Source organism: Passer domesticus, chromosome 2, assembly GCF_036417665.1.
Source record: "Passer domesticus isolate bPasDom1 chromosome 2, bPasDom1.hap1, whole genome shotgun sequence".
Taxonomy (NCBI): domain Eukaryota; kingdom Metazoa; phylum Chordata; class Aves; order Passeriformes; family Passeridae; genus Passer; species Passer domesticus.
This window is the reverse complement of record NC_087475.1, coordinates 14194805-14207960: the sequence shown is the minus strand read 5'-3', so window position 1 is coordinate 14207960 and position 13156 is coordinate 14194805. Positions and strand designations below refer to the sequence as shown.

Sequence of the window (13156 nt, the reverse complement as noted above, 5' to 3'; positions counted from 1 at the left end):
AACATGTACTGCAAACATACCTGTTCTCCAGCCACTGCAGGTATTATTGTCTAATAACCAAAGACAACACTTCTAGATGTTTGCCTTCTGTGCTTTTCTTTATTAGAAAAATAAACGCTATCATTTTGCTCCTTTTCATAGCTTCCAGAATCTTACCTATTTAATGGCATGTTGCCCTAGCTAAATGATGAATCCTGCCTACTGCTTTTCAAATGCACCAACCTTCTCAAAAACACTGGATGGTGTCATCAAACAAAACCTGATGTTCTGAATGATGGTGTCCGTATGTCTCCAGCGTCTTCTATCATGGCGCAGCCAGGCCTGAACAGCTTCATACAGCTCTATCTCTGGAAACCTGCTCAGATGATCATTATCCAAGTAAGACATGAGCTTCTCAAAGCTCAGATATGAAAGAAAGTCAGGTCTGGACATGAGTGGCACAAAATTCTCTAGGAGAAAGGAATCCAATTTTTCCCTGACTCCTTCGATGTTTACACCAAAATCATCCAGAAGTCTCATAATTTCTGCACAGTTTTCTAAGCAGATTTTAGCTAAGAGAAAAGAGCAGCAAAACTTTACCACCTCTATAAGCTGGACATACATGGCAGCCTGAAGGATTTCATGAACAGTGTTCATACTCAGTTCAATAGTTCCATAGTACATGAATTGGAGGACATGACTGAAGCCTGTAGCTGTCAGACCTTTCAAATGGATTTTGTCCTGATCTCGTTCTCGCATGTCTGCTGTGAACATAATCCTGAAGTAATCACTCTGGGTGGCAAGCAGTGCTTTATGGGCCTGAAATTGGTGGTCTTCAATGACAAGTGTGACATCAAGAAGCAATCCCTCCTCATACAGTGCTCTGAATCCTGCAGAGACACTGGTGTCATGGATGGAGGAGCTAAACCCTTCCACGTCCCCTGCCATGAATCACCTGGGGGGAAGAAAGAAAATAAATAAAAATAAAAATAAATCATAATTTCTAATAACATATTACAAGCTCTTCCTGGCCAGATAAATCCTAACTGAGATTGCTTTGATTAGGACTTAAAAGTCTTCACCATTCTTTCTGTTTTGTCTTCAGCTGAAAAATCAACTTAGGAAATAACTTAAAGCACAAACTTTATATATTTCTCCCCAAACCAAATATTCTCATTTTAAAGACAGGGTAATGAACAAAAATAACTATGCAATACTGCCAAAATTATTCCTTACTCCAAGTTAATTCATGGTCATATAATGAACTAAAAAGGTTGTCATGGTTTTTTCCCTCTCCCCCTGTCAATCTTTCTAAAGAATTTATCTCAGGGGAGCAATAAAATACCCACTCTTGGATATCAAAGGTCTCAAAAAAAGGAAGCCAAACTTCCTTAACTTCAGAAACAAGCTTCAGTAAATCTGTACTTGGTATGATCTTAAAAAAATTACATTTATTATGCTTTAAAATCGATGTCAATTTACTCAAAAGTTATTTGTAGGAAAATGAACATTTTCACAGATACTATTTGAGATTGTGTGCTTCACTTCTGTAAAAACACAGTCCCATCATGTTCCCCCCCATTTCTTACTATAGTGATTAATGTCAAGTTATGAGATCTATGAAGTGCAAAATACTAAGGCAACAAGAAGCACTGACAAGAACAGGTCACAAAAAATAATATTCTGTATAGTGGGCTTAGTAAAGCTTAATTGCTCATTAAGCATTTGCAGATACAGTGTTATGTACTTATATGCAAGCTATAATTAAACTGCAAATAAAAAAAAATCTAAGAGCAGCAGCAACCTGGTAAAGTCAATTCAATAATCAAAATAAAAACCTATTCAAAATCCAGAATTTTCTCAAAATGTTGCTCAACTTCTTTGGGTTTAGGTAGGGTAAGTTGCACAACACAGCTTGAACCAATTAACAAATCACCAAAGGACCACAGCACACTGCATTCTCCTTCTCCATCACATTCCAGGACCTGAGCCCTGCTGCCTACTTTGAGCCATTTCTGGGGTTCATTGGGCTTCTCCAGAAAGTCAATTCAACTCATTAACGTGACTAAAAAATAAACTAAGAGCAGGAAGGGACAGACGTGAAAAAGACACAAACATGACCAGCCCACCCCCCAGCACACACAAAACCTCAGAACTAGAAATCTTCCTGCTTCCCAGTGAGCTGACCTCTGACTTGGCACGGTGGGGTTTGGCACAAGAACCAACCTGATGCAGAGGGCAGGACAGATACTTGTGAAGGAAAAGAGTGAAAGAGCAACAACTTCCCCTTTTAGCATTCATTTACTATTAGAATTGGTTCAGCTACTTTTGTTCCACTTCATCCCACCTCAAATTACTCTTCGACTTTCCCTCAGATATTGGTTGCATTTAACTCTGAATTTTCTATAACATATAAAGCTAATAATGTTTTGGTACTGGTAACCCACATGAAAATCTAAATAATACCAACACATTGGAAAAACCTGCAGATTCTCAAGGTCATAAAACTTCACACAAGTATATGGACCCAGAAGTGACTCTAGGCTGGCCTGTGTTTCACAGCCTCAGAGAGCAGTTACCAGTTACCCCCACTTCCTCAAGCACCACATTCTGGCTGCTGCCATTGTAACAAGAATGCATTTTATTAGACTCATCAATGGTTAACCATCTTCTCTCCTTCACTCCTCAGCACACATCCTGGAAAACCAAACTGGAGATACCCTCTGTCTGTGCAAAACTGAACTGGTGATTGGGTGGAATTAGCACCACTCCCACACTGCTGAAGCCTGGTGATGGGCTCTGTGCACGATAAAGCCAGTGCTGGGAGTGTTCATTACTATTAAGGCCCTCTCACAGAATTCAAATTCCTGAAAGTAAGAGCAAGAGCAAAGAACAAAGATGACAATCCAATCACTTTCTCACCAGTATCCAATATACCACCTTCCCTTCAATGTCATTGAAGACAAAGAGAAACATGCTAACTGCTCTGGAACCTTGTATTGGGAGTCTCTTATTCCTCAACATCAAACGACTACCAGAAAGAAAAATTACCATCTGATTTGCTGTTGCCAACTCTTACACAAAAGCAGATGAGGAAAGAACCACTTCACTAATTCTGACCATCTCATAAAGAAGCACCCAACTGAAGAGGAAGCATAAAGCCTGACTTTACAGGATTTTGCTTTCTAATTGGATTTCTGATATCAAATAAAAAGGTAAGGACCAATATTAGCTTACTTCCTTCTTTCATCACAGTACTTGTAACTCCTCTTCTTCCCAGCTCTCTGATGTTTAATAGCAGCTCAGCTCATAACTCAGTCCTTCCTGTTCAAGAGATTTAATGATCACTTGCCTTCAAATGGGCCACTCATTTTCATAAAACATACAGGGAGTTAAAACAACTCTCCCTGCTGTCTGCAGTCAGCCAACAGGTTCAGTGGTTACAAGGACTCTCAGACAGTACAACTGTTACAGAGCTTTAGGAGACCAACTAAGACCTGGCTTAGGGTCAGTTCCATGATCAGGGTTCAAAATGGTAAAGGACAGTTGGAATTTGCAAATGTGAGAATGAGAACAGAATAACACAACAATGGATCAGGGGAGAAAAAGTAAAAAATGAAGCAACATTCCCCAGGTGACAGAAGCAATTGTGTATTCCTCTGGAAATAATGGCATCTCCCATCACACAGGGAATCCTACTGAAGGGATTTCTTCAGAAGAGTATGTGCATTACTGTGTACCTGAACAGCACTGAAAACCACAGCAGCAAGCTCCAAACACCCAGCAGGATCTTTGCCCCTCCTTGACAAAGGTGATTATGTTATAGGTACTCCTCAAATAAAGGAGACAAATTAACTTGTACACAGGATGGCCCTAAAAGAAGTCTCTTTCACCACCCTCAAAGAAGAAAAAATGAAAAGTTGGAAGTGAAGTTAAGCAGAGAAACACAGCAGATGCACCTCCAGTGTTGCTTTTAAGGATCAAAACAAGTAAACAATACTCAACACAATCAAACAAAAACTCCAAATCCAAACCAAACAAACCCCCCCAAACAAACAAAACTAAATACAAACAAAAAACCCCCAACCCAATCAGCACCAGAGAGTCCTGGGCAACTGGCTGTAGGTGGCCCTGCAGGTGGCACAGATCACCTCCAGAGGTCCCTTAGCACCTCAACTAGTCTGTGACTCTGTGATCCTGCTGCTTTTGCACAGACACTGCAACAATGTGCGGATTTTTTTTTTCGACCTTCTTTTTAATTCTGATTAAACAGAAATAAGACAAATATACACACACAAAAAAATTGCATGTATATGTTATTATCCTTTGAATTTTAAATCTAACAAGGCAGCAATCACTAAAATACTGAGAAATAAAATCCACCTTTATTTAGGGAATATCCTTTAGGGTTGCAATTTTCACATCTCCCTACAACTGGCTATTCCACAGAAAATATTTAAAACACTGAGTCAGCCACAAATCTTCATTACAATAACAAAGGGATCACCACTTGGAAATTATGATTTCTGAATGTTTTAAAAATGTGGGTGTTTAAATAACTTAATCCTTCTTTTCACATTCCTGATGATATTACTTTTAGTAAATCTACAGTTTTCAATATTAACGTATTTTTCCTCCTAAACAGCAGCGAGCATTTAATGGATTACTAAGTAGACACAAAACCAGTTAAGACTTCTCCTTATACCATCTAAAGAAGCTTCAGAATTCTAGGAGTGAGAAGCAAAAGGACTACTTGTCTCCCTGCATTAAATAAAAGGAGTAAATATCCTTTTCTTGGCATAAAGCCATACACGTTATCAGCAGATAAATTTTTCTTTAAAACAAAAAAATGCATTGCCAGTGCAAATACACAAAGGGGTTAAAATAGTCCAAAAACTGGGAAAGTCGATAATTAAATGCATATTATGCTTAATTGGTAAAAATCTTCATTTCTAAAGCTAACATCTTCCATCAAAAGCAAATAGAAATGTGGTAGCTCAAACATTAAAAAAAAGCAATACAAAATACTCTCAAACCAAGTCATTTTTCTAAAGCATAGCTATGCCATTCCTCCCACACACACACTTGCAATCTTTGATGTAATTCTAAGCGCTATTCAAACGCTGCAGTTATTTCCCAGAGGACAATACATAACAATTTTTTTTCATATTTTCAATAAAAATGGAAAATTCAGTTAGATTTTCTTCATGCATGCAAATCACAGCTGCACACTTAATCCAATGGAAGCCATGGAGCCTGCAGTGGTCTATAGGAAAACTGGAACAGAAAAATTCCAATGTATAAACAATGAAGGGGAGGTGGGGGCAATGTACATTGACATTCATTGCTGTTCTGCACATATTAGAGCTGATCAGGATAATGCAGCACAGGAAGTAAGACTCTGCTGAAAAGCCAAAAGAGAAATACATTCAACCTTATTAGCTTTTCCTTACATTTTTTCCTCTTCAGGCACAGAATGCATTAGATTCTACAGTGCTCTAACTGCAAAACCACTTACTTGGAACACTGATTTCTCATCTTTATTCTGCAGCTGTAATGAAAGTCTGACAACCCTGCTCTAGACTGCTTTTTCTTGCAAAACAAGGAGAACCTTCTTTCCTCAGGGTGTCTGAGGCTCTTAGTCACAAGCAGAAGAAACAGAGTCTAAATGCACTGAGAAGCAAGCTATAGAATATCTGCTTTTGACTCATGCCCTCCTGGATTTAAAACCTCTCCAAAAGCAGTACCACCTGAAAAAGGGCCCTTTGAATATGTGTCTTTATGTAATAAGTAAGCTTATATACATTTTTCAGGGACAGAAATTTATTGTCCTCATTAAGTATTGACAATACCACGTCTAGCAGCTCAAAGGAAAATTTCAGCTTTCCTTTACTGTTGTTCCTTAGTAACTCATTTGGGATGCTGAGGCAGAATGAGCAATATTTGTTTTGTTTACTAATTATGGAGTACTTGTTAATTTCACCTATCCCATAGATATTCTAAGAAATCTTTGTGGACAAGCTGAACAACAAATTTGCACATAATAGAACACTATTAGCTATGAGTTACACCGTAAAGATATTTCACCAGACACACAGAACTATGCTTCAGTTACACAGAGTACTAAAATAGAGCTTAAAATGCAATAATCTCTTCCATCCACCAAATGCATGCATTTAAATGTAAATTTTAAAGTCATTATGCATGCTTTCTTTGGTGAGGTGCACAGCAAAGGCCGCCTAGAGCAGAAATCTTTGACCCTAGTTTTGTTAACATGCTTTTCTGCAGGAAGAGGACATTTCTCCATAGTCAAATGCTATACACACATGTGAAAATACAATACAACAAGTATTTGAACACACTAGCAAACATTCACAACTGCACACATGGCTGAAGGCTGGGCCTTTGAAAGCAGTGCACTGTATAGAGTAAGAATGTACTTATAACGTACACAGTATAAATAATTTATCCCTCAAATTGGACCTTTTTTTACATAGTTTAAAACTAAAACCATTACATTTTGTCCACCATTTTTTCATCATAATCCCCACTAACAGCAACAGAAGGAGTGAAGTCATGTAGGACAGATCAATAACCAGTGGCTATCAAAGCTTTCCATTGCTACAATTGCAAGTGCAGGGAACCAAGCAATGCATCCAGTTTCCATGTGTTTATCTGAAATCCTTTGTAACTAGGACACTAAATTTGGGAAACAATTTATCTTCAACACATTGGTATGTTCACGTTTAAGACTTCATCCAATCCATCTTGAGAATTCCAAAAGCACTGGATTACTTGAGAATGGAGAAGCCTGGAGCTTACCAATCACCACCAGTCTGAGGAACCAGACTGCCAGAACTTCAATCTTGGCTGCTTCTGGAAGCTGCCCACACTCCATTTCTTAGGACACAGAGCTGCCCAGAACAGCTCCCTGACAATCCCTGCCTGCTGCTACCTGGGAGCAATCTGAACCAGCACAGAGCAGCAGTGGCACTCGGTGTCATGATGGTCATCACGGCTGTGTCAGAAGCACCAGAACTAGTTAAACCAAGCCTACCAAAACCCAGCATGGACTGTGCCTCAGCTCAGCAGGGTTACTCTTCACTCTATGTGTGCCAGAACCCATAACTGCACTTCACAGACACTGAGATAGCTTGAACCATCTGTCTGAAAGGTCATGCATCACAACAGAAAAACCTGCTCCCAAACACAAAGCAAGCTCAGCTCAACGCTCTTGCAATGGCATTTACTGATACCAGAACAGAACAGAAATAAAATAGTTGATACATCCACCAAAATGACAATTATCTTTAACTGGAAATACTTGCATTTCTAATACCTAAAAGTTAGATTGTTAGTAGTGTTGAAAACTACAGATCTGCCATTGCTCTCAAAGTGGACAGGACTGTTCCATCCTGAATTATATCAGTCCTTCTTATATATATTTGTGTTTTACAGAATGACTAATCTTTTCAAATGTAAGAAAAAGGTATGAATAAAGCCTGATTATCTCACTGCAAAGATTTCTATCAAGAAAATGATAGTGTATTTTATACAGAAAAGTAGCAAGCTAAGTATCTGTCAGTAACAAAAAAATCCTATCTTTTCTGACTTACACATTTTTAGTATAAGATAGAAAAGAGCAAGAAGTAATATTCAAACTATATTAGTAAAAAAATTAAATTTAAACTAGGATTGCTAAAGTACCCCCTCCATTTGTCTTTTTATCTGTATCTTTACTGCTAACTTAGTACGTACTCCTAGCATCTTCTGGAAAAATGACATTAATTGTGCCCTTTGTTCAAGACACACAAGGTTTTGACCTCACTGCCAAACGTCAAACTCACCTGTCAGACACACAGAAATCTCAAACATATTTACTTTCCACACATATCCCCCAAAGTGGCAGCTAGATGAATGAAAAAGGACTGATGTCTCCAGTGTGAGCTCAGTGGTTATCTGCTGTACTCTGCTCGCTGAAAGGCGAATCAACACATGTGTAGATCCAAGCCAGCCACAGGGTATAATTATGGAAAGTGAAAGGAGATGAGTGTCACTGGGAAAGTTTATAGGACATGTGGTAGAAATTAAACACGTTTTCTAGGTGATGGAAGGGAAAACACAGGACGTATGTTGGTGCATGGTGGTATGCTCAGGGGATCTAAATGTGAACTGGGGCAATGGTGGTGCAAGAGCTGGGTTATTCTACAAGCAAGTTTATATAACAAGTCCACAGAAAGCCAGACTTCAGTAGTTCTGTCCTTGTATCTGGTAATAGCTTTATGATTCTCCTACTTCTCTTCTGAATGGGAAGAAAAAAACCCAAACCCTAAACAATAAAAAGGGAAGAACTTTAAATTTTTAAGTGATGTTCCAGCATTCACCAAACAGATCGAAGCTCTAGTACCAACCCTGGCTAGCTCTACTCGCACAGATCACGGATACTTTTTTCACGATCAGCTACAACCGGGGCGGGGGGAGGCCAGGTAAAAATGGCCATTTTCGGGGCAGGAACTCGGATGACCTACTTCAGCCCGTCTGCCCGCACGCCCAGCCCCGCTCCGCTGTGAGCGGAGCCCGCAGGCCGAGCTCCCCGGCAAGCGGGGCTGCAGGCCCGGGGTCCGCGACGCGCGGCCGCAGGAGCCCGAGGGGCCCGGCGGGGCTGCGGCCGTGCCCGATCCCCGCTCCTGCCCGCCCGCTCCCCGCGGGCAGCCGGCCCGCCGTGCCCCAGCGCGGGCAGGAGGGTCCCTGAGGGCAGGAGGGCGCCCGGGCCGCCCTCATGGGCGGGCGAGGCGGCGGGAGGGCCCGGGGATCCTTCACCCACCTCTCGGCAGCGGCGGCGCTGAGGACGCGGCTCCTCCCGCTGGAGCGGCGGAGAGGGGCCCTGGCTCCGTGTACCATGCAGCCGGGGGCGGCGGAGGGAGGCGCCGGGGGTCTGCGGAGAGGGGCAATGGCTGAGGCGAAGCCGGGAGGAGGAGGAGAAGGAGGCGGAGGAAGAAGGGGGGATCCTGGGCTCCCTCCTCCCCGCCGTCCGCGCTCGGGGAGGAGGTGGGAGCCGCCCCCGCCGCGCCGCCCGGGCACCGGCGCTCCCGGCCCGGCCTCGCCCCCGGGGTCCCCGCCGCCCTCACGCTTGTTTACCTTCCGCGCTGCCCCGCGCGGCCGCGGGCGCCATGTTCCCCCGGCAGCACCGCGCCGGCCGTCACTTCCGCCGCACCTGCGGCCGCGCGGGCGGGCCCGGGGCCAGGAGCGGCTCCGGCTCCGGCACCGGCACCGCCCCGGGCCGGGCCGGGCCGCCCGTGCGGGCTCAGCCCGGCGCCGCAGCCCCGGCACGCCCCGAGCAGCGCGGCTGGAGAAAGCCACACCGAGAAGCAGCATCTGCGTCCACACGCGTCCGCTCTCAGAGGGTCGCGGTTGCGCTGCTCTCTCCCAGCCGCCGCCTCCGGGCTGCGGCCAGTCTCTCCGAATAGCCTCGGGGCTGCCCGGTGTAGCCCCGGCCGCAGCAGTGCCCGCTCGGTGCCGGCGGAGCCCCTCCCCGGGCACCGGCCAGCCCCGGGAACTGGGTCAGCGGAGGCGCAGGGTCAGACCGGCAGCCCTTGAGCCCTGGGAGCACGGCCCTGAATGGGATGAGCAGGGCTCTGCCTTGGCACAAACATCACCCCTGGCTTTTGCCGTTTCGCCTTTGCCTGGCAAACTCGGATTTTATTGTAAGAGATGATATAACCTACGTGGACCTTTGGTTTGCCACTACCACCCCCAAACCATTTGCTACCCTTCCATGTCACTCACTGCTTCAAATAGTGGGCCACAGGCTGCCATGCTCTCCCTGTTTACTGCTGTTCCCATCCCCTCCACAGCCTATTTTCAGTCTCTCATTACCACTCCCTCCCCATTCTTGATTTATAAAGCAAGTGTACCTTCTCTATACCTGCCACCCCGGAGCTGAATGTCCACCTTTCCTGGCTTCACACAATGAACCAGCTATTCCATGCTGTGCCTCAAAAGACTTCCCAATGCTATTCCCACCGTGCTCAATTGCCCACCTGCTGCTCCCTCTGCTACAACCAGCTTCCCATTCACCCTTCATCCCGATGGCCAGACCTTTACAACTCCCTACTATTCCATCTCCTTCACTCATGCAGTAAATTTGCCCTGTCTTCCCAGTCACTGTTTTAAAACGTGTTCCTTGTGCACATATGGTGAAAAAGCTGGCCTTTACAGACTGACCCTGCCAAGACAGCAGGTGTTCCTGCCACCCTTGTCTCAAAGGAGAGATATTCCCCCCCTTTTCCATAAGGGACATCTCCTGCTCAGCAAGCATGTACCCACCCATATCTAATGCTTCAACAAAGGAAAATGAGTAGAAACTAAGTTTATCAGATATAGAAACAATACAACCAAAACTTCATGCATCTTTCTGTACCCCTCAGACTTTTGACCTTCGAAGGTCAGCAAGGGTGGAAAAAGCTAAGCAAGGCTTTTATGTTTTACCTGACTGTCATTTTGCTGTCTGCAGTTTGTGTCAAGCTGAGGTGCAAGATGATCTTCAGGTCTCTCCTACACAGTGTCACAGAAGAGGACCTCAAACCTAGCCACAAAACAAAACCACAACAGCTTTGACATTTAAAACAGCTCAACATTTCAAAGCACAAAAACCCCTCCCATCCCCTTCTCCTTCACATTGAACAATTTGCTTCTACCAAAAAAATCAAAATATGTCAATAATGTCTCAGTTCGAGTCTCCTAAATAAAATTAAATAATTAAATTTAGGCCTCTGACAATGACCATGGTATTAAGATTACCTTACTGAATTTTAATTTAAATTGGGATTTGGGTTGATTTAGGCATCTGTACGAAGTCAGTGGCTAAACAGTTACCACTGGCTTAAATGAGACTTTTGCAATTAATACAATTCTGGATGTAGTTTTTTGAGCGGTATTAATACACTAGTTACAATTTAATTAATTCCTAATATTTTTAAACTTTATTTAATTCATACATATGCATGTCCAATACACATATCTTGACATATGACATGTCAACTCCCAGAAATGTTCTTATCTATTTCAGTTGGGGCTGTTCAGCATGGGCAAGAGAAGGCTCTGAGGAAACCTTATAGAAGCTTTTGGTGCTCAAAGGGGGCCCAAAAGAAGCCTAGAAAATGGACTTTTCACACGGGCATGTAGTAACAGAACAAGAGGGAATGGCTTTAAACTGGAAGAGAGCAGGTTTAAAATAGGTGCTAGGAAGAGATTCTTTACTGTAAGGGTGGTGAAGCACTGGCACAGGTTTCCCAGAGAAGCTGTGGATGCCCCATCCCTGGAAGTGTTGAAGGACAGGCTGGATGGGGCTCTGAGCAACCTGGGATAGTGAAAGGTGTTTCTGCCCATGGCAGGAAGATTTGAATTCAATGATCTTTGAGGTCCCTACAACCTAAACCATTCTATGATTCTACAATAATTAGACATTTGCAGACTTTAGGCTTTTCTGGGCTTTCTTTATACTACAAACATTTCCAAATAAGTGAATCAAAATAGCAAGAGTACTTCAGGATATGTAAAATGTACAATCTCATTGTTAAAATAGAAGCAACAGTTTGTGTATTTTTTTAATATTTCTGACAGGGTGTTTGGCAAGGATTAAGTCCTTTTTAAAGGCTGTTTCAAATGTGACAAAAACTATTTCCATAATTTTAAACACACTGCACTGCATTTATTGCATAATTTAAACAGCTAAGTAACTACAGAGTCCAGTATTTTCAGTTCATTTTCATAAAAGAGGGATTATACATGTGTGAACATCAAGGCAACTACAACCAAGTATTGCATCATGTTCCCACTACACCTCATGTATCTCAGTTGTTTTTCCCAGAAGTGAGACATTCAATACAAAATTCAAAACACCATTTGGCCTGACAAAAGATTAGATATGAAAATTTATTTTCCAGACCAACGTATTACATGGTTGGGTTGCAAGACAAAATACATTTTGTCATTGGCAAAACCATTATAGATACTGGAAGGTTTCTTACAATGTGCTCCTGTTAATTTCTTCAGATCAAGAAAAATCAATGTGTTTGCTCTAGGTATATCCAGCAGAACTCACTCCCAGCTCTTGTATCAGGAAAGCATGGAAATAGTAGCACTGGTGAGAGTGGGAGGTGACAACCACTGCTAAACCAGGCACACCAGTTTCACACGGGTTTCCATCATCACATTTCAGTCACCTGGCTGTCTGCCCCAAACCTGCTTTTTTTGACCTGCAAAGCCAGGCTAAGTCTGAGAACAAAGGTGTTTTCCAACAAAGCCACTGCTGTTGGCACAACACACACACATTTGACATAACTGGTTACCTGCACTGAACCTGCTTCCCTGCCCACGGAGGAAATGCTACCAGCAACATCTCCCATGCCTGCAAGAGGCTCCCATGAAGAAGTCTGCTTGATTTCCCACAGGGAAGGGTTGGGAATTTGGCCTTTGCTCTCTGGTGAACCTCTGAACTGGCTTTCATCACTGGATTAGGGATTTGATTTTCCAGACCAATGTATGACATGACTGGCTTGCAAGACAAAACACATTTTTGTAATACCATAAATTTGAGGTATTTCTCTACAGCAAGCTTGAGGAGTTTGCTACCAGCCGTGTCCTGGTTGGTTTGCCAAGAAAATTTTCTGGACCGTTAGCAATTCATACAGCATTTACACCACACCCAACTCTGCAAACAGCAGGTGTCTGCTGGGGTTTTTACCTGTTTCGCACAAAACATTCGGGTGGTTCGTACGCGGGGGCAGCTCTCACATCCACACGCTTTCCCTGACAATAAGCGCCCGGTCTACAACGACAGTAACGAGAGAGAAGGCTGGAATTAGCCAGATCGCCTCACGGCCGGCGGAGGTTACGGTCCGGTGAGCTGCGGCACACGCCGGACCCCGAGCCCCAGCGCCCGGCCGGTGCCCTCCGGCCCCGCGCCCCGGCACCGCGCACCCGCGCAGCGACAAACCCTGAGCGCGGCACCGGCGTGCGCGGCGCCGGGCCCGCTCCCTGCCCGCCGCCTCGGCACCGCTCGGCACTGCTCGGCACCGCTCGGCACCGCTCGGCAATGCTCGGCACCGCTCGGCACCGCTCGGCACTGCTCGGCACCGCTCGGCAATGCTCGGCAATGCTCGGCACCGCTCGGTAA

The 13156-nt window shown here is 44.0% G+C and overlaps 1 protein-coding gene across 6 annotated transcripts in view; it reads right to left on the bottom strand.

Moving 5' to 3' along the window:
• Positions 1–13066, bottom strand: part of KLHL15 (kelch like family member 15) — a 28167-nt gene extending 15101 nt beyond the window's left edge. Inside the window, exons 1-4 of one of the 6 annotated variants that reach the window (XM_064407440.1) lie at positions 12977–13066; positions 12725–12808; positions 10468–10564; positions 223–934 (exon numbers count right to left, since the gene is read on the bottom strand). In XM_064407440.1, the coding sequence (XP_064263510.1) occupies positions 223–927 (705 nt within the window). In that variant the 5' untranslated portion in view covers positions 928–934; positions 10468–10564; positions 12725–12808; positions 12977–13066. The other 5 variants (XM_064407441.1, XM_064407442.1, XM_064407439.1 and 2 more) reach the window with 5 other exon arrangements.
• Positions 13067–13156: the final 90 nt, after the last annotated feature.